We start from the raw sequence: 17867 nt of genomic DNA, 5'->3' as shown, positions 1-17867 counted from the left end.
TCAACGGAGATAGGCAGATTTCATGTTTATTCTTTAAACATAGAAAACTAATCCAAAAAAAAAAGATTTAGACTATAAAGACAATATAAAGCATATACGACATTTCAAATAATTGATGTATTCATTGCACCTAACAATCAGACAGTGATAAATCCACTGGCAAAAAGGTCAAGATGGAAAAGCATGCAAGCTTTATTCCAATATTTGAAATGCTGACATTCAATTGTTGTATCCATTTAACATGTAAACTTCTTTAGAAAAACAGGAAATACTTGAACAGCTTGGCAAAAATACAGCAAAATTGGATATACATCTTATCAAGAAATACTGAATTACACGGATACTTTTACTACATAGCCAATAACATCTATGTGTAAATCACCCTTCTGTTAAATAAGGCAGCTTTTTTAGGTCTTGCTGCAAACATTCATGATTTATTGCAATCCACTTCCTCAGACTTTTTATAAGTGATCATCAAGCTAAACCACCACCCTCCAAACATTTACTCCAACTTCAAGTCTACCAACACTACCAGCATGGTCGGGGACCCAAAGAATATTCCTCAGCCTTTCACTGAAATACAAATTTTAAAGTCACACAGACTAAAAGAGGACAAGGTATATTAATCACCGTGAACTTCAGATACGAACATGCATGCAGTAGATCAGTGCAAACATGAGGAAATGTAAATTGTACTTATGGTCCGGTAGCTTAATCAAAAACGGAAAACTAAACCTCAGGTCAGGTCACGTTCCAACAGCATCACTAAATCACAACATACGTACACAGATCTTCACAACTGTACAACACAATCTTGTTATGCTTCCACACAGATTTGCTTGCTTCTGCTGAAACACATTCCCAGTACTGAACTTACAGCGACAGAACTTTCAGGCAGAATAAAGGCTGTATATACACATCAGAAGAAACAGTTCTTTGGCTTTTGTTTGTTTTTTTAAAACAACCAATATCTTATACAGGGCAAAGTCCCCTTTAAAATTGCATTGTTTGTGCATTTTTCTTAAAAATACCCTATACTAGTTGAAAGAACAACCCAGAATTGTGCAAATTAAAACTACACTAGAATGAAGAAGTCGGTGTATTAAAAGTGCCTTAAACGTTTCTTGAATTTAAGCTTTTTCAGGTCATCTAGAGTTTATACCAAGAATGTCATGTGTCATAATTAAACCATTGGGACCTCTTGTTTAATTGGTTAAAAACAAGCTACCTGACCTGTTTGTTTTGATTTATAGAACTAGTCAGAAGTTCTTGCATAACTCAGAGTATGATCAGTTCTTTCCCTAGCAACAACTACAAAAAATACATTCTTAAATAGAGGATTTTAATACGCCAGACGCCCGAATACCTGAAGACAGAGCTATAGTACCACCTAGTGGAGGAATTGAACAGCTCCAGCTAAGAATTCTCTTGAATTCGGCAGCGCACCATCCAGCAGCTGGAGAGAATCTGTTACAGTCCTTTCTGTCGTTTCCTAATGTTATGAGAGGGGATGGAACGCTGAAATACTCAGTTATCAAACCACTAAGCACACATTAGATCCGCTCAACTGCATTTTGAGGTAACATGCACGTGAATTACACCCAGTAGGAGTTTCCTCTGCTAGAAACTTAGCGTAGGTAACAAAACGCTGCACTTTCATCTCAAGGAAATAGTGTACCCGGGTTTTCTGGAATGGCACCATGAGTATGGACCAAAAAAAAAAAACAAGCATTCTTAATTGAGCCAATCTCGGAGCCAGGCACTTGTCAAGGGGAAAAACTGAACAGCTGCCACGGGTCCCTCAGGGGATCCACACCCCTCAGTGGATCACCAAGTGGTCACTCTCAGCCAGGCCAAATCGGGTCTTGTACTTGTCAAAAAGCTTGAGGAGGGAGCTGATGTACATGGTGTGATACTGGTCCACTTCCTCCTGGCTTGGGTTTTCAATCCTGGGGATGGTGATGGGCTCTCCAACTATGGAGTAAAATATAAACCAAGATAATTCACAGGTTAGCTGTACTCAAGCGGGTTTTTGCCACTGACAGTGCAGCAGAATACAGATCCTTGCACCATTTACTCAAATTCTTTACTGGTCTGGTTTAACATGGTTTCCTTTTTAAAGAATCTTCAGATTCTTGTTAAAACATCTTCTGGAAGACACCTGGTTGAAACCTGGTTTCAATAAAGCCGTGAGAACATTTCTAATGCATATTGCTAACTTGGCCTTTACAGAAAAGATGAACTACTAATATCATTACAGCATGCAAGCCTTAAAGCATGCCGTAGTGTTAAACATTAATATAACCTCGGCGTTCTTCAGGGTAAATATTGATCATGGCCTCTTTTTGGATTCACTGCATGAAAGTGGGGAGTTGAAGCCTTGAACTGCTTGGTAACTGCTAAGTCATCATGGCTTTCAAAGTTGAGTCAGCTCGTGTATCTCCTGACACTAAGCTGGAAAGGGTCCACTTTGCTACTTCTCCCATTTCAAGTCGGAGCTATGGCCAAGAATGGAAGAATGTTGGCCACGTGGCCACCCATCATTCATAGCAGCTCTGCAGGACAGCCCAGTGCTACAGTGAGCCATGTGGCAAAGGGTACTTACCCACTGTGTTGATGGGTTTGGAGTATGGCACAATGCCCCGGGAGTCCGCAGAGAACAGCCCGCAGCCATGAAACAGACAGGGCGCAAAACCCATCAGCTTCTGGAACCTCGTCTGCACCAGCCTCCCCCAGGAACCCTTCTCAAAGATCAGCTGCTTGTACACTTCATTCTCGCCAAAGGAGTACACTGGTACGAGGTCAGCACTGCCAGGGAAGAAGAAACCAGTTGCCACTGGGTTTGTACATGCCCTCCAGACTTCTCCTACTGCCCCACCCGTAGGAGACGCTTCTTTGCCTAAGGGCTCAAATACTAATCCGCAAGGCCTTCCTGAACGTCTCCCGGACGACATTCTCTCAATTCAGTACTCGAACAGACCTGCGTTCCTTTGTTTCGAGAGGATTCCTCTCAAGAACTGCTCGCCCGGCCAAAGCAAAATCCTGGGCCAGATTTAACAAGTCAGTTGACCGTTTCCCTGCACACGACTTTAAATAAGAGGTCTAGGAATGTTCCAGAAACCCCCGGGGTGATAGCTCCTGCGAGAAACTTAATTTGATCGGAAAGATCAATTCTTAAGCCTCTTTAGGCCATAACATGAGGGATTTGCTGAGTATATATGCCATTCTTTTAATTAAACAGGCTGAAATTGCAAAGCTCTACAAAGAACGCCAACCCAAACTGGCGTTCACCAACAATTTCAACACAGATGAAGAAGATCTGCAGTCTGTCTGCAGAGTCCATCTGCAGCGCTTGGCACAGAAGTCAAAGAGCTTGAACAGTGTACTTTATTAATCTTGTTCAGTACACTTCCTTCCGTAACTGTTTCGTGGAAAGAATTTACTTCACCGTTTGTCTGCAAACGTTCTTAAATCTTTGTAGAACAATTCCAGCCGGGTGGTGGAATTTCTAAATGAGTCTATGCAGCATGGGCAAGCTTAGGATCCAAACAAATGTAGTTACTGGACGGGTACAGTATAAAGCTGTATAAATAAATACCCATCACACTTTGTGCCCGGTTGTGTTTTTCGGTCTACTATCAACCCATCAGATGGTAATCCTTTCTTCCAGGGGTCCCTTTGGCTACTGACTTTGTCACAGTTAAAGACCTGCAGGTTTCAGCCTGGGAAGCTCGGTTCGCTGGCGTTCTCCTTACCCCTGCTGCAGCGCCAGCTTCACAAATCCCTTGCGGTTCTTCAGGGTGACCGAGTTCATGCCCGGGGCGCAGTCCAGAGACTCAGCGGCGCCCCCAACGACAATGACAACCGCGTTGCCCGTCCCGTTGCGCGACAGAATGTAATCGATGGAATCACGGTTCACAGGGCAGATGCCTAAGAAAGAAAAGGGCACTGTTGAGGTCAGCTCTGAGACAAGTGCAAATTACTTCAAGTCAAAGCCTGGTTTAATAATCGTTCGTATGATAATGTAACAATTCTCATGTTCAAATTTAACAATTTTCCCATTAAATGCCAAACTCTCTCTCTCACAGGCCCTGCACTGCAATTGATCCAAGACCAAAACAAACTCCTGTGGTTACTGTAAAGATGGCACTGATAAAACCAAATCAATAAACCCAACTTAAGCAAGAGCATGCAACTGGCTACAGCTGTTACATGAGCACATCCTCTGCTCTCCAGCTGTACAAGAGGGCAAAGCTCAATGCTCCCTGATATAGTGCTTTCTGTTGCAACAGCACTTTTCCCTTAAGCTTTGTATATCCAGCCTTTTTTTTCTTGACAGATTTTTAAATCCTTCACTGAGATGTTATACAAGGCATCTCGCAACCCAACTCGCGATTAACTGGGAGACGACCCATGTTCAGCACAAGTTCATTGGTTTACTGTACATACTGTAAAATCCCCACCTACTGACTGCATCGTGCATCAGCTGCTCACCTCCAGACATGAGATATTCTCTCAACAATGGCAGCCGGAAGTTGCCGGCCAGCGTGGCAAGCGAGGGGCGGATTCCAGGGAATTTCTTGGCAAACCCAGTAGCTTCTGTCCCAAAGTTGCAGAACGCTCCGAAACAGAAGATGCCATGGGGATGATAGCCAAAGATGTAATTTCTGCTGGGCAGCAGGTTGTGTGTTTTAATCAGCTGCAAACAAGATGCAGGAAAAGCAAAAACTTTAGTTACATTCTCTCATGCACTCTCCTCCAGTCTGCACCTTCGCAGAAACTGCATTTCTTCTCGATCAATGGTATATTGGAGACAGAGGAGAAATATGTTAATAGTTTTTATTCAGCTATGCTGCCAGCCACCATTAGCACTAAATGCAGGAATTCTCTCTTTGCAAATAAGGGATTGTGCATTCAAAGGTGGGATTGCTTGTTCACAAGACTACAAATCTTGCTGAAAATTCTTTTGTCCACTGGCCTGATTAAAGAAAATGCATCTAACACTCTATGCCATAGTATTATATCCGAAAGTGATGCAAACATTTTTTCTCAGCGGCAAAGAAAACATTTAAAAGGAAAACAAAGCCACAATCTGGCAGTCCTGCAAACCCACACAAGGACCTGTAATGATCATGAACAAAGTCTCTTTCTTTGAGCATAGAGCATTTATTACAAATGCACTGGTTACATTGCCGATATTTCAAGAAGTAGCATCAGAACTGGGAAGAGAAAAAAAAAAGAGAAAACCCCACCAAGACCTTCTATGGTACTGTAGGTCCAGATATAGAAAGGTACTGTACAGCAGGTACAGCACTGCAGTCTTGGACAACACAGTTTCCAGTCTAGACTTTAATCTCCTTCAGCAACCTTGAATTAATTCTCATTTGTGTTATTTAGATGGTCCCATAAAACGGTGCAGCAATGTTAGCATTTCTAACCCAACATATTCCTCACCGCAAGGCAGAAGTGGAAGCCAAGCAGACAGCCTTCTAAGTAAGATGGATACCCCTGACAGAACTGGGTTGCCATAGAGTACAATATGTCAACAACTTATCGAGCCCCATCTTGCACACATTCCCCCAGCTACAGTAAACATGAAGCAAACAAAGTCACTGAGGATTTAATAAATACAGTTCAGCTGCAAATGTGAAAAGTGTTTTAAAACCCCTTGGCTGCAAACAACAGCTGTGCTTTGCTTTATCTTGAAAAGCGTTTGGAATTAGCACTCAAGATATTCACAAGGCAGCGCCTGGCGAGATGTATGTGAATTTCAATAGAATGTGGTTGCGTCATAGTTTCTAAACCACTGGCACGTGCACAATCCATGCAGAAACGTCGTTAAATCTTTTACATCACTGCAGTATTAGAACTGATCCCTAGATTTTCACTTTCTCAGTGTAGTTTCAAATAAAGTTACCTAACCTAGGTGCTAAAGACTGGTGTGAAAATTACAGAATCCGGGTCTGCTCACGTACAATGGGAATTATTTTAGTGTTGCTTGAAATGTTATACATACAGTAGCAAATGTGTTCCAACTAGAAAAAAAATCTAGTGTTCCATAAATTAGAATAAAAGAAAGGACCACTGAGCTAAGGATACATCTTGGAAATTAAAAGTTGCTTTCAGTCTAAAGAAAATACATTAACAATTAAATTTTATGATCCAGATGGCAAGTAAAACAAGTTACCTTTGCTATCCTGCTACAGTATGTCACTACCTTTAGGTTCCTTCCTGATGTTCTGCACCAGAGGAATATCGAGGACATTTTTTCACTGAACTATAGTAAAGCAAATTGAAGGAGAAGATGCACACTGTCCAGAATTAATTGGATGGTGCCCATTGAATTAATACTCTTATGTACTGAAAGCGGAAAAAATCCTAGTAAGAATATAAGAAAGGGTATACATAAATAACATAAGAGGAGGACATGCAGTCTAACCAGCATGTTTAGCAGCTAGTAGTGAATTGATTCAAGAGTCTCGTCAAGCCATTTCTTGAAAGACACTGGGTGTGGCTGGATAGCTTGTTGTATACTCCCACAACCCTTTGGGTAAAGTGCCTCCTGAGATTTAATTGCATTTCCATAGAACCACTTGTACGAATAGTGCTGCCATGAAGAATCCCATGGAGATGCCTAACCTGCTGAGGCACATATCTAAACGTTGTCCCCCCCACCCACTGATCCAGCCACGACTCCCTTGCATGCTACACAGGGGCGCCAGGAGTTGCACAACACCCAGCTGAGGACTTTGAGTCACAGATCTGCACTTTGTCTCTTGGGAGTTTGCTTTAACACCTGCCAGCAAACCAACTTGCCCAACAACTGCCAGCAAACTGTAATCTAGCAGTCTGTTGTTTGCACCCCTGCAACTCTAGGCCAAACAATAAGCAGTCAATTTATTTATGGCACTTATCATTCTACTCTACCAAGCACACTGATAAAGGTATTCCGCATTATCTAGGTGAACACAACCTTTTTTCCTTTTTTTAACAACAGTTGTTTCAGTTCTACATTATCTACTAATTCTCTGGATCACCAGACTAAATACAATACATAAGCAGGGGACAAAAGGAGAGAAGGAAAAAAATCTAAAGAATTCATCTACTGTACTTCAGAGCTTTAAAGCTGATTAACTCATTAAGTAAATGCTATAGCCAATAGTTTGACTAGTTTAAAAATACAGCTGGCAGGTTTCTGGATACAAAAAGACAGCAGAACTGAAGAAAGTAAAAACCTATCGGATGGGTTTGCTTTAAAGCTAATCTGCTCCGATACCTCTGCCCAGCTTCAGCTGAAGCCAAGGGAAGACCCCTGACCCAAAATAATTTGGTTTCAAGCAGTGAGCTCGTCGTTTTATGGTTTGTTGTTATGAGTTGAACTGGAGTCACAGGAGGCTTTTAAGTGACCATTTGGTCTTTCGGCTCATTTCAATGCTCTGTCCAGGACAGAGATCTTCAATGCTGCTTTGAGTAATTCATGCCCCCTGTGCTCTTAATCAAGCAAGACTCAAGGAAGACTGTAGTAAATAAGACAGAGTTCAAGATTTGCCAAATAACCGAAGACTTCACATCAGAACACTGTATTTCCCATTTCGTCACTGTGATTCACAGGCCCGAAAAGCTGGGTTATTCCAGATTTCACGTACAAACGTAAACTAGGCAAAAGTTCACAGCGCAGTGACAACACTACAGAAGATTCTTGCCCATTAGTCATCATCGAGTCACTACCTGGGTTAGCTGACTTTTCACCCACTTTAATGAAACAAAACTGTCTCGGCTACGGCTTTTGGTCAGCTTGTGATAGTATCAGCATTTAAACATTATTAATAACATGTTTACAATACTTCAGCTGTAGTAACTGTTCAAATTCACTTTGTCATAGTCAATAGGTTTCAAAACCCTGAGATCACAATCACCCTCTGGCAGCAGTAAAAGACTGAGACTGATACAGCACACTGCAGTACAACACAGCTATGATTTCTTAAGATCCCAACAGCATAAGGAAGTTTGTTATGCAATCTATAAGGGTTATTCTGTGACTAAGGGGAGGTCATTAAAAGCAACGTGCAGCACTGCATACACAAGCCACTGTGCCACAGATGTGTCATCAGTTTCTGATCTCACTGGCAGGATGGAGAGAAACTGTCGGCTGGAGCCAAATATCCTAACCTACTGTATCTACAGTACAATTTCAGGGCCAGGGCAGTAGGAGTGAATCTTCCCATGTTTATTCCTAGGCAAAACAATTCACCTTAAACTATTCCAAACATCAAAAGTGTAGGCAAGGTGAAGGCGCTGGAAGTTTGAAAATCTGCAAGAACACCAGGGATTACATTTTCTCGTCTGTGGCACTAGGCTGGCATCTCACTATGTTCTGTTCTTTAACTGTCAAAACCTCTCTCATACTGGTAGAATCGGGGAACTACAGTATGCCCTATTTACAGCAGGTCAAATAGGCTCACACAGCATTGAAACAATATTCCATAAATCAAAACAATACTAAATGCATGCCAGTTTAATTTAATTTTAATTCCTAATAACGCATCCAATAACTTCTCTATACTTTAAATGAAATGTGCCTAAATGAAGCACAATATGCAGGTCAAGTGGATTTAATCAATAGAAATCCATACGCAATACTGAGTATTACAGCCACACAGATCCGAAAAGCAGACTCAACAGTCAAAAAATAGTTTCTTCTTTCTTCTTCAGATTGGAATTAGTCTATACAATATATATAGACTTCCTTATGGTCAGTGATGTTTATCTCAGTACTGCATCAGGTACAACTACAGTAGGTATGCAAGAATTTCCGTCAGTTCTAGAAGAGGTGTGAGACTTTCCTCGTACAGTAGACACGTAAGGGACTACAAACTAAAAAAATGCAAAATCAGCAACGATTCAGGCTACATATTTATAGTCCATATCTTGTGGGTGCTTATCATCTGCACTAAACATGTTGTTTTTTTACATTTGTTGTCCATCTGCTCTTACATTTGCCCATTAAGAACAACCGTAATCCATGCGGGTAGGGTGGGTAGTCATTAGTGCTTACTGCCCCCACACTCCCCCCTCCCCACCTCCAGGTGATAAGACCACTATCCAGGAGCTACTGTCAGCCTCCGGGTACAAGAAGAGCAAAACTGCACTCATAACAGATGGGCACGTCTCCTATCAGAAGAACAAAGTCTACATGACTGCCTGCTCTCGTGGCAGATTGCTGGGCGTCTTGACACAGGTGCACCCAGAATGAAGAGATGGGGCTGAGCACAGCACTAAGACAGCAAAGAGCAGACAGATAGCATATCTACTGCTGGGCTCATGACCAAGACTCCTCTTGTCCCCAGTGCTTTCTTGCAAACTGATAAAAAGACTTCAGACCTAGTTAATATTAAAAATACCAGCTCAGCACGTATGTACTTACTACCAATTACTCTGAGACCATACCTGATCTGTTTCAGATATGGTAGTGGAAAGATAATAGTCTGAGATATAATACTCAGAGTCTGGTAAACCTCTGTTAGAGCATATTCCCCTCATAAAAATAGGCTGTGCTCCCCTATTTGAATAAATACCTTACCTTCCATTATTACCATATGGAACAAAAAAAGAAAATATTCCACTGAATATTTTTTCTTAATCTCCAGCTTTGACATTTGTTCAGAATGGTCACATTTGTTTAGGATTGTATTGGGCGTTGTGAATATACAGCAGGGATTAAACATATTTTCTTGTTACAACCCGTCACAATACAATACGCTTAATAGGAGCAGGAATGAATACATACTGTAAGCAAAACACTTACTCTGATAGGAAAGTAGTCCCTGAAATATCTCCACACTGTCCAGTTCCTGACCCATGAGGATCTTCTCCCCCCTAATAGCAATGCAGGAAAGAAATTAAAAATATGCAAGCTCATGTTCCTACCTGCACGTAACTGCTTGACTAGTAAGTGCAGATGACATTTCACTGCAGTCATAACTTCAAAGCAAGGTTTGCCCTTCAATTAAGCCATCCTTAGTGCTTGAACATTGGACATCACTTTTATTAAATTAGCTCCTGATGGAGCAATGATCTGTAACTTTTATGCTTTTATAGCTCAATGCCAAGATTGATGAGCCAGACTATTCCACTATTAAAACACGGCTAGAATCCTTTTTGAGGAAAATAAAATTTACATCAACAGAGTACAACAAAGTGGTACACATGCATAAGCAGATAGTGCCTGTATTGGATCACGTTAAACCTCAGAGCATTTCCTTTTATATGAAGCATTGCTCGCATCTCCTGATTTTAATCTCCAATATCCATGCTCACTCCAGGTGAGAGATATGCATATAGTGAGGCAGGAGACCTTTGAAAATGTACTGAAGGCTTACTTTTTTTCTAGCATCTGTAAAACAATAGTTTTACAGTGTGTGGAGTAGCTTGCCTTGTGTTGGGGTGTCCCAGTCGAAGATCATCCATGCCATGTACATGGCAGCAAACAGCCAGCAGTCTGTGCAAAACACATACATCAGGACCACAGTGCATGCTGCACCTAGAGAAACAGACAAGAGTTGCTTTTAAACACCTTAAGAAGTCTTCTAATTCTGATTGAAGAAACCTTAACATTGAATACATGGAAATACCACTTTGTATGCAGTAGCTTCAATTAAATGTTAAAACCACATACTGTATACCAACAGGACCTTCCTAGTGGCTCTCAAACTAAACAGTTCCATTCCACTTTTGCAGGAATGAAAGCTGAAATTTTCAAATCTATTTTTCCCTTTAACTGATGCACATAGACTGTAATGTCAGGGCAACAAAAACTGAAAGCAGACCTGCTAAGTGTCTGACCCTGCGCTCTGACCCCAAGCTCCTCTCCCTGTCTGTGTGTCTCATGGAGAGCAAGTTGAGGTATGCGAAAAGACAAATTCCTAATTCAAGAAAATGGCCAATAAAGTGCTCTTATCTCATCTTATTAAAATTAAACAGAACATACTTGAGCCCAGCCAATCAGGAATTACTTGACTCTACAACTGAGGCTCGACTCTCGACAGTGTGGCACTGCAGGGGGTGTGTCCCGGGCAGCTGAGCGCTGGTTTCCCACGGCTCCTCACCCATGATGAGGAAGCTGAGGACCCACTGCATCACCGAGATGATCTGCAGCTGCTTCTCCACTCTCGCCCGCGTGGGCCAGGGGGCCGAGGGCAGGTCCTGGAAGGCAGAGAGGATGCTGGAGCCAGTACCTACGCAGAGCGGAGAAGAGGACACAGGTGACGTCACTACAGGCCGCCCTCTCCACTTCCTCCATTAACAGCATCGGCAGCAGCTCAGTTTTGAGTTTTTTTGCTTGTGCAATTTTTTTTGAGCGACTCTTTTCTGCGAAGGCTTTTTACCGTCACTTGCACACAGCGAGGTTCTGTCTTTGATGTTCCAAGACAAATAAATCAGATTTCTCCCACTGCGCAGTCTAGAGGTTGGGTGCTAGCACAGAGCTCTCAAAAATGGCGTCACCTTTCTGCTGTACACATCTAAAACTTTCAACAATATCGTGGCGAGACAGATTTGTAATTGAGGACACAGTCGTATGACAGAGGTAACCATAGGAAATTTCTCACTTCAAAACACACAGCGTTAGCTCTGTCTTCAAAACCGCTTCGGCTGAAGAGTTACACAGCCAAGCAGCCAGGAACAGAAAGGCATTAATCCAGTGTGCACAACACGTTAAGAGCTGGATTCATTTGTCTGTAGTCTCCATCTTTTTGCAGACGAGGAGATTTCCATCTCATCACTGCTTTGCTGAGAATCAGCAAGGTCCCGGTTGCCACGGATACAGCTCTGCAACATAAAATGAACCTCTAGGAGTCCTGTCACAAACGCCCATGTTGTTTTAATACTGTAAAATGCTGTTTCAATGAACCCAAATGCTGAACCACATCAAGCTGGGGGTTGACGTTGACACACAACCATGGCAGGACACCCAGGAAAGATGGGGTGGTTGATCCCAAGAGACCTGGGCTGCTCAGGGATTTGAGATCCCAGAAGAAAACAATACCCTGGCTCCTAACTTCCCTAGGCCTTGTTTCTGAGTTACTTCTGTATTGTTTCACAGGTGATAGAGAGAATTTTGTACCAAGTTTTAACAAGGCTATTGACCTAGTCAAGCTAGTATTTTCCACCAATTCAATGCCAGCACTCCCCTGAATAAAGACTCCCCCCCATCAAATGGGCATCTGGTTGCATTTAGGGAAAAGCACATATAATCAGCTAGTTGCCTAGTCCAAACTTCCATGGTAATCTTTTCATTCACTAAAGCTTGAAATCGCATTATAACCCACGGAGAGCTCACGTGACTGGTGAAGTAAGGTCATCGTCAAGAGCTTTCATTTAAAAACAAAATCACGTGAAAAGAAAAGAGCATGAATAGAACAGTGACACTTTTTGGGCAAAAAAAAAAGTAACAGATTTGCAAACTGTTGGTAAAAAGGAAACACGGAAGGTTTTCTTTTTTTGACTGCTGTCCCATACCAGCCCTGGGAGGCTCAGTCTGTGCATGTCATTCCCCTGCCACAGAAAAGCACTGTTCAGTGCATCCAACATGACTGCTTGTAGAACACCTGGGTGTTCAGATCTGGTCCTGGAGGGCCAGCATCTCTGGGCTTTTATTTCATTTCAGTGTCCTGTGCTTAACTGGAGCAGTGTAACAGCGTCTCTCAGCTCTTCAGGTGCTGATGATTTGAAACCTCAAACACCAGCTATCCAGGGGACACGGTGCTGCAAGACCTGCTTTCCAAATGTCCAGCTCTACCACTGACACGTTCCTCCACATTTATACAACACCAGGGGATATGACCGAGGACCTCAAACCTCCATTGAAAAGCTGCTTATTTAAAGTGAATAAAGGTGGGGGCAACTCCAGAGGCACAAAGCAAGGTAATACACTGGATAGGAATCCAGTCCGTAGCATGGCAAGTGCACAGGCACTAGGGACAATTTGGAGTATCCAATCAGCCCAGCCAGCGTGCCCTTTAAAAGAAGGTATGAAACTGGAGCACCTGGAATAAAACACATTGTACCACACTTTACAGACGAGCTCTCCACGTCTCTCTGCAGAGGTACAGTACCCGAGCCACAGACAAGACACTGCTAGCTGGGACTGCACTGTTCCCACAGCCTCCTGGATTGTAGTTAAAACAAAAAGCTATAAAAATATCCTTACCCGTAGAAAGCTAAAGGTAACTTACTACAGAATGTTACTGAAGAGAGCAGCCTAAGGTCAGTTTAGCTCCTTACAGCAAGTCAGGGTTAAAAAAATGGGTACTATTCATGGATGACACAGAACTACTGTGCTCAATTAATTCACATTTTCAACAGCTGAAAATACAGCCAGATCCAACAGTCAAAGATGCACAGAAGGAGTGAGCACAACCTTATTCTCTAAGGAAGGCCCAGAAAATACCACACCATTTTCTTTTATATAAGAATGTGTGCATACTGCAATTTAAATCAGTACTTAAAATATTCATTTCTGCTCCATTTATTGTTCTTGTGGGTACATGTATTTTTCACCAATGAGTACAAAAAGACACATTATATCTACTATTTCGATCCTTTGAAAGAAGTACTCAATGCACTATCAGAAATGATTGTCAAATACAGCTATGAAACTTTCATGCTTTGATGGGAAAAATTATACTCAAGGAAGAAGAGTCGTTAAGCTGTGATCCTAGTGCTCAAAACATTAACATGCAGTTATAAAAGAGGAAGTAAACCTGAATAGACATCCATTAAGAAGGAACAAAAAAAAAGACAAATGTTTAAGCTGTTATCCATTCCCCCACCAAAAGAGAGAAATGATGAAATGGGTATTTGCCTAATTGATTCACTTACAGAAAAGTGGAAATCAGCCTGAGTAAGAGTTCACAGGGCCATGTTATACATAATGTTTGCTTCACATTAACACCAGCATACACTGAAATGCCCATGTGATGTGATATGATCATCTCACATTAAGCTGGAACAAAATCCACCAAGAAGAAAAAACTTTGAAGACAACATTTTTGATTTCATACTATAGAAATTCGTGGAATGACACACTGGATGAAATCTTAATTTCGTAATGAAAGGAACAAGCATTGACCTACAAATGTGTTTGTTCTAAAAATCAAGGTTTCGCATTTCTGATTTTATACTAGTAGAGGTATTTAAAGTACCTTAAAGGTCACATGGAGCATACAGACAAACCAGAAGACATGAATGACTTGCTTTGCTAAGAACAACTCATCAGCAAAGAATTTAGCTTGAAAACTTAAGGTTGGGAACACACTGCTTACAGTATATGAGGCTTTCAAAACACCCCACACTTCCTAAAATCATTAAGTGTAAGAAACATTTTCCTAGGCAAAATATGCACTTCATCAATTTATCATCAATGGCATACAGTACTGTACCCCAGATTTTGACGATGACCTGCAGATCAAGCTACTCTGTCCTGACTTAAGTAATTCATTCAGCAAAAACGAGGCATTATTTTTTTAATCACTTAATTTGACCAAACCAAGCCATCAATGTAAAATGGTTAAATAAAAATGTATTGGGCATTACGTAAATGTTCTTGTCTGCCAAAAGGAAAGATCTTGGTATCTAAATAAAACATTTAGATCTAATCTTGTATGGGACTAGAATCAGTATAAAAAAAAAACATGGAAGCACAATTTATTTTTAAAATTACATTACCGGCATTGTTCTTTCAAGATACATGAAAAGAAACCAAAACCTTCACTTTGTAGGGTACTATCACCACCGGGGTGACTTTAGATGAGTAGCACCAGATAAACTGCGTTTTTAAAGCAAAGGTTACAGCAAGAACCTCCACAAATCCAGTCCCTTCCTGCAAAGGGAATCTTCTCTCTTGCAGCTGCACTGAGCCCCTAATCACTTGCAGGTTCACATATACTGTAGAACTCTTCCAATACCGGATAACCTGTAATGCCATCAAGGAAATAACCTCTGCCTGGTGCACAGCAGAACTTCACTCCTAGGAGAAGCAGGAGATGGAAAAGCAAGGATAGACACAAGTACTGTCCATACATATCCCGGTGGATAGACGAGGCTGACACGGAGTGGTGGGTACCAGTCAGGGTACCACAGGGCTAGCAGGTCTTCCAGACGGTATCCGAAGCGGTACAGTGCTGTGTCGAGGACTGCTTCTCATCATTTACCACGATTAGCAAGAACTGAACTTCATTACAAATGCACCGCACTTCTACATATCCCGGTTTTGACTCCACTATAAATTACAGCAAACAGAATACGACTGAACACACAGGAAAACTGTACATTTCTGAAAGGGGACAGGGCTCGTTCGGAAGTCGGCAGCGCAGGCATATGAAAATTATTTTGTACGTTATTCTTCCTTGAAGACGTCCTGTCTGCCTCATCATGTCCGAAATCTGTAACTGTCGCATCTTAAAATGGAGCGTTTTCTATCTAGATCAGCCGAGGATGTTAAAAACAAAAACCGAAAACCTATAAATCACCAACAAGGTCTGACAAATGTTTGTTTGTTTTTTTTATGGCGCTACATTGTAAACGGCTTTTATGGAAGAATATTTGCGTTACATGAATTCACCGAACGCCACCCAGAAATTGTCAGCTACAAATAACGATTTGCGTAAATGTTTAATAATGTCAGCCATCGTGGAATCCACCTTGCAGTCAATGTCGCACTGTAGTTGCCAAATATCGGCTATGGAAATATTGACATACTGTATCTGTATAACAATACAGCGAAAAGACAGAACATTAATACTCAAATATGACGTTTAAGATGAACCTGGAACCGAGACTGAAATGCGTTACCTCGTAAAACGCCGGAATACGCAGCAATTATCGTCTTCATAATTGAGTCTTTGGATATAATCAGATGAAGAAGGAAAAAAAAGAAATGAAAAGTTTACTTGATACAGCCTTGTTACACTACCATGATTACCTTTGACTAACTCGCTCTCCAGGCTGCGAGCACGGATTTAACTGTCGGGGGAGGAGCTAAGCACTCGCTGAAAGGAGGATACAGATGTTAGGAAGTCTTCTGTCACAATTAATTTATTTTCTGAATACATAACACACTTCTAAACATTGTATGCAGAAATATGCTCTAATAACAGAACAAAAACTAAGGCAGCTCCCGAGAAATGCCCGTCGTATCCGTCGCACAATTAAATGCCTGGTTGCAATGCAGTTCCTCGCTTGCAGAACAGGTGAAGGCAATGTAGCTTGAATACTGATTACTGCAGTGTAGCTGCATGTATAACAAACAGAGTTCGGTAGTTTTGACATATTTTATACTGCCGGTTAGGTTTTAGTTTCAGATTCAGATTTGTTTATTTGTTTGTTTTTTTTTATTTATTTCCAAATCCGTAATCGTTAAGATAATGCAAAAATAAAGGCCTTCATTCCTGCTTTATTGAAGTATTCGCGCGATTTTCTTATACCTTTCTGTTGTTAAGAGAGTTGTAGCTTTCGGTTTCTTTAATTTTTTTTAGGTAAATTCGATTCAAGTACAGTGGCAGATCTGAAAACATCTCCATTAAATAAGCAGCGGATTTCGTTTTAGTATCACGATTGAAGAATATCGTTGCTTGTCAGAGAATATCCCACAGTGACCTCTGGTTTCTTAGTCGGCATTAATAAAGACAGTTGTGTAAATATGGCCTTTTCTGGCTAGTTTCAAGTCTGTGTATTTAAACGGTATGTACAGTACACAGCATCTGTGGCTTTTACTTAGTACTAGTAAAGGCTTTTAGCCAATCAGGTGAAACAGAGAGAATACCATGGGTCTGAGTGCTTGTATTATTTTGTAAAAGGCCTGGATGAGATGGCTAGAAAGTTACTTGCCTTCAAATCGCTATCATGTTGCACAGGTCAATAAGAATGGAGTAGGGTAATACTTTATTGTTTGATTTCTCTGAAGTTTGATTTTGCATCCAAGCTGTTACCCTAAGCCCCCCTGAATACATTGAAACGACTGTCTTGGTTAAGCACGGTGTTCTGCACGCCATCAGCTGCCTCAACAGCTGTCCTGCAGAAGGGAGTAGGAAGGAGGGGCACCAAAATGACAGACATTTAGTGACAATGCAAAATGAACTTCTTTGATCTGTGATACATAGGCCTCACAAGGAGGAAAAAAAAGATGTAGATAATCGTTATAATGCATATATTGATGTAGGGTGTGAGTGCGTCTGCCTCTCTCTGGGTGTCCTGTGATGGCGTCCTGTCCAGGGTGTACCCTGCCTTGTGCCCATTGCTTGAAAGAATAGACTCTGGCTCCCCCACAGCCCTGACTTGGATTAGGAGGCTGGAAATGGATGGAGGGTTATTTTATGTTTTGGTACAGTGGCATTGCTTTTTGACCTGCTTTAATTTATTGCTTCCATCTTCATTTTTTTTTTCTGTTCGCTTACAATATCACCTTTTTCTTAAGTTCATGTCAGCGTTAATCGCACAGGGAGGCATGTGAGTACTGTAAATAAGCAACAATCATTTGTTCAATCAATCGAACAATCAATCAATCAATCAATCAATCAGCACAGACCTTGTCTGCTTTCACCCTTTCCAGTCCCCTAAGAGCCACGCTCCTCTCCCTTGTGCACAACTGGTGCCAGCCAGTAGGGGATGGCTCTGCTCGTGCCAGCCGTCCAGCCCGCAGTCACTCAAGGCCCACGGACAGCCATCGCCAAGTCTGAACGGCATGGCAGCCTTCCCCTGTCCCTTGCATTCCGTTCATCTGGCACTGAACCGAGTCACAGAGGACACTCAAGCATGCAGAGGCCACACAGTGACCTAACATGACCATCCTGCGATTCTAGTGGAGGTAGCGC

At 41.7% G+C, this 17867-nt stretch overlaps 1 protein-coding gene across 1 annotated transcript; it reads right to left on the bottom strand.

Annotated features, from left to right (window-relative positions):
- dgat2 (diacylglycerol O-acyltransferase 2) lies at positions 1-16261 on the bottom strand. Its single transcript, XM_088921924.1, has 8 exons — positions 15850-16261; positions 11106-11234; positions 10433-10540; positions 9806-9876; positions 4495-4699; positions 3756-3930; positions 2606-2808; positions 1-1974 (listed from the first exon to the last, which is right to left on the bottom strand). The coding sequence occupies exons 1-8, from the start codon at positions 15887-15889 to the stop codon at positions 1820-1822; spliced, it is 1086 nt and encodes a 361-aa protein (XP_088778050.1). The 5' UTR covers positions 15890-16261; the 3' UTR covers positions 1-1819.
- Between the last annotated feature and the right edge of the window lie 1606 nt (positions 16262-17867).

Source organism: Atractosteus spatula, chromosome 7 (genome assembly GCF_055471065.1).
Source record: "Atractosteus spatula isolate fAtrSpa1 chromosome 7, fAtrSpa1.hap1, whole genome shotgun sequence".
NCBI classification, from domain to species: domain Eukaryota; kingdom Metazoa; phylum Chordata; class Actinopteri; order Semionotiformes; family Lepisosteidae; genus Atractosteus; species Atractosteus spatula.
The sequence above is the reverse complement of the archived record's forward strand: the minus strand, read 5'-3'. Positions and strand labels throughout refer to the sequence as shown.

What these genes read in the sequence shown, in the direction of transcription:
- dgat2 (XM_088921924.1), bottom strand. Translation starts at nt 15,889, where the DNA reads ATGAAGACGATAATTGCTGCGTATTCCGGCGTTTTACGAG. An exon ending in AAGCTGGCGCTGCAGCAGGG is followed by an intron (nt 2,809 to 3,755) that starts GTAAGGAGAACG and finishes CTTCCCTGGCAG; the next exon opens with TGCTGACCTCGTACCAGTGT. An exon ending in CAAACCCATCAACACAGTGG is followed by an intron (nt 1,975 to 2,605) that starts GTAAGTACCCTT and finishes TTTACTCCATAG; the next exon opens with TTGGAGAGCCCATCACCATC.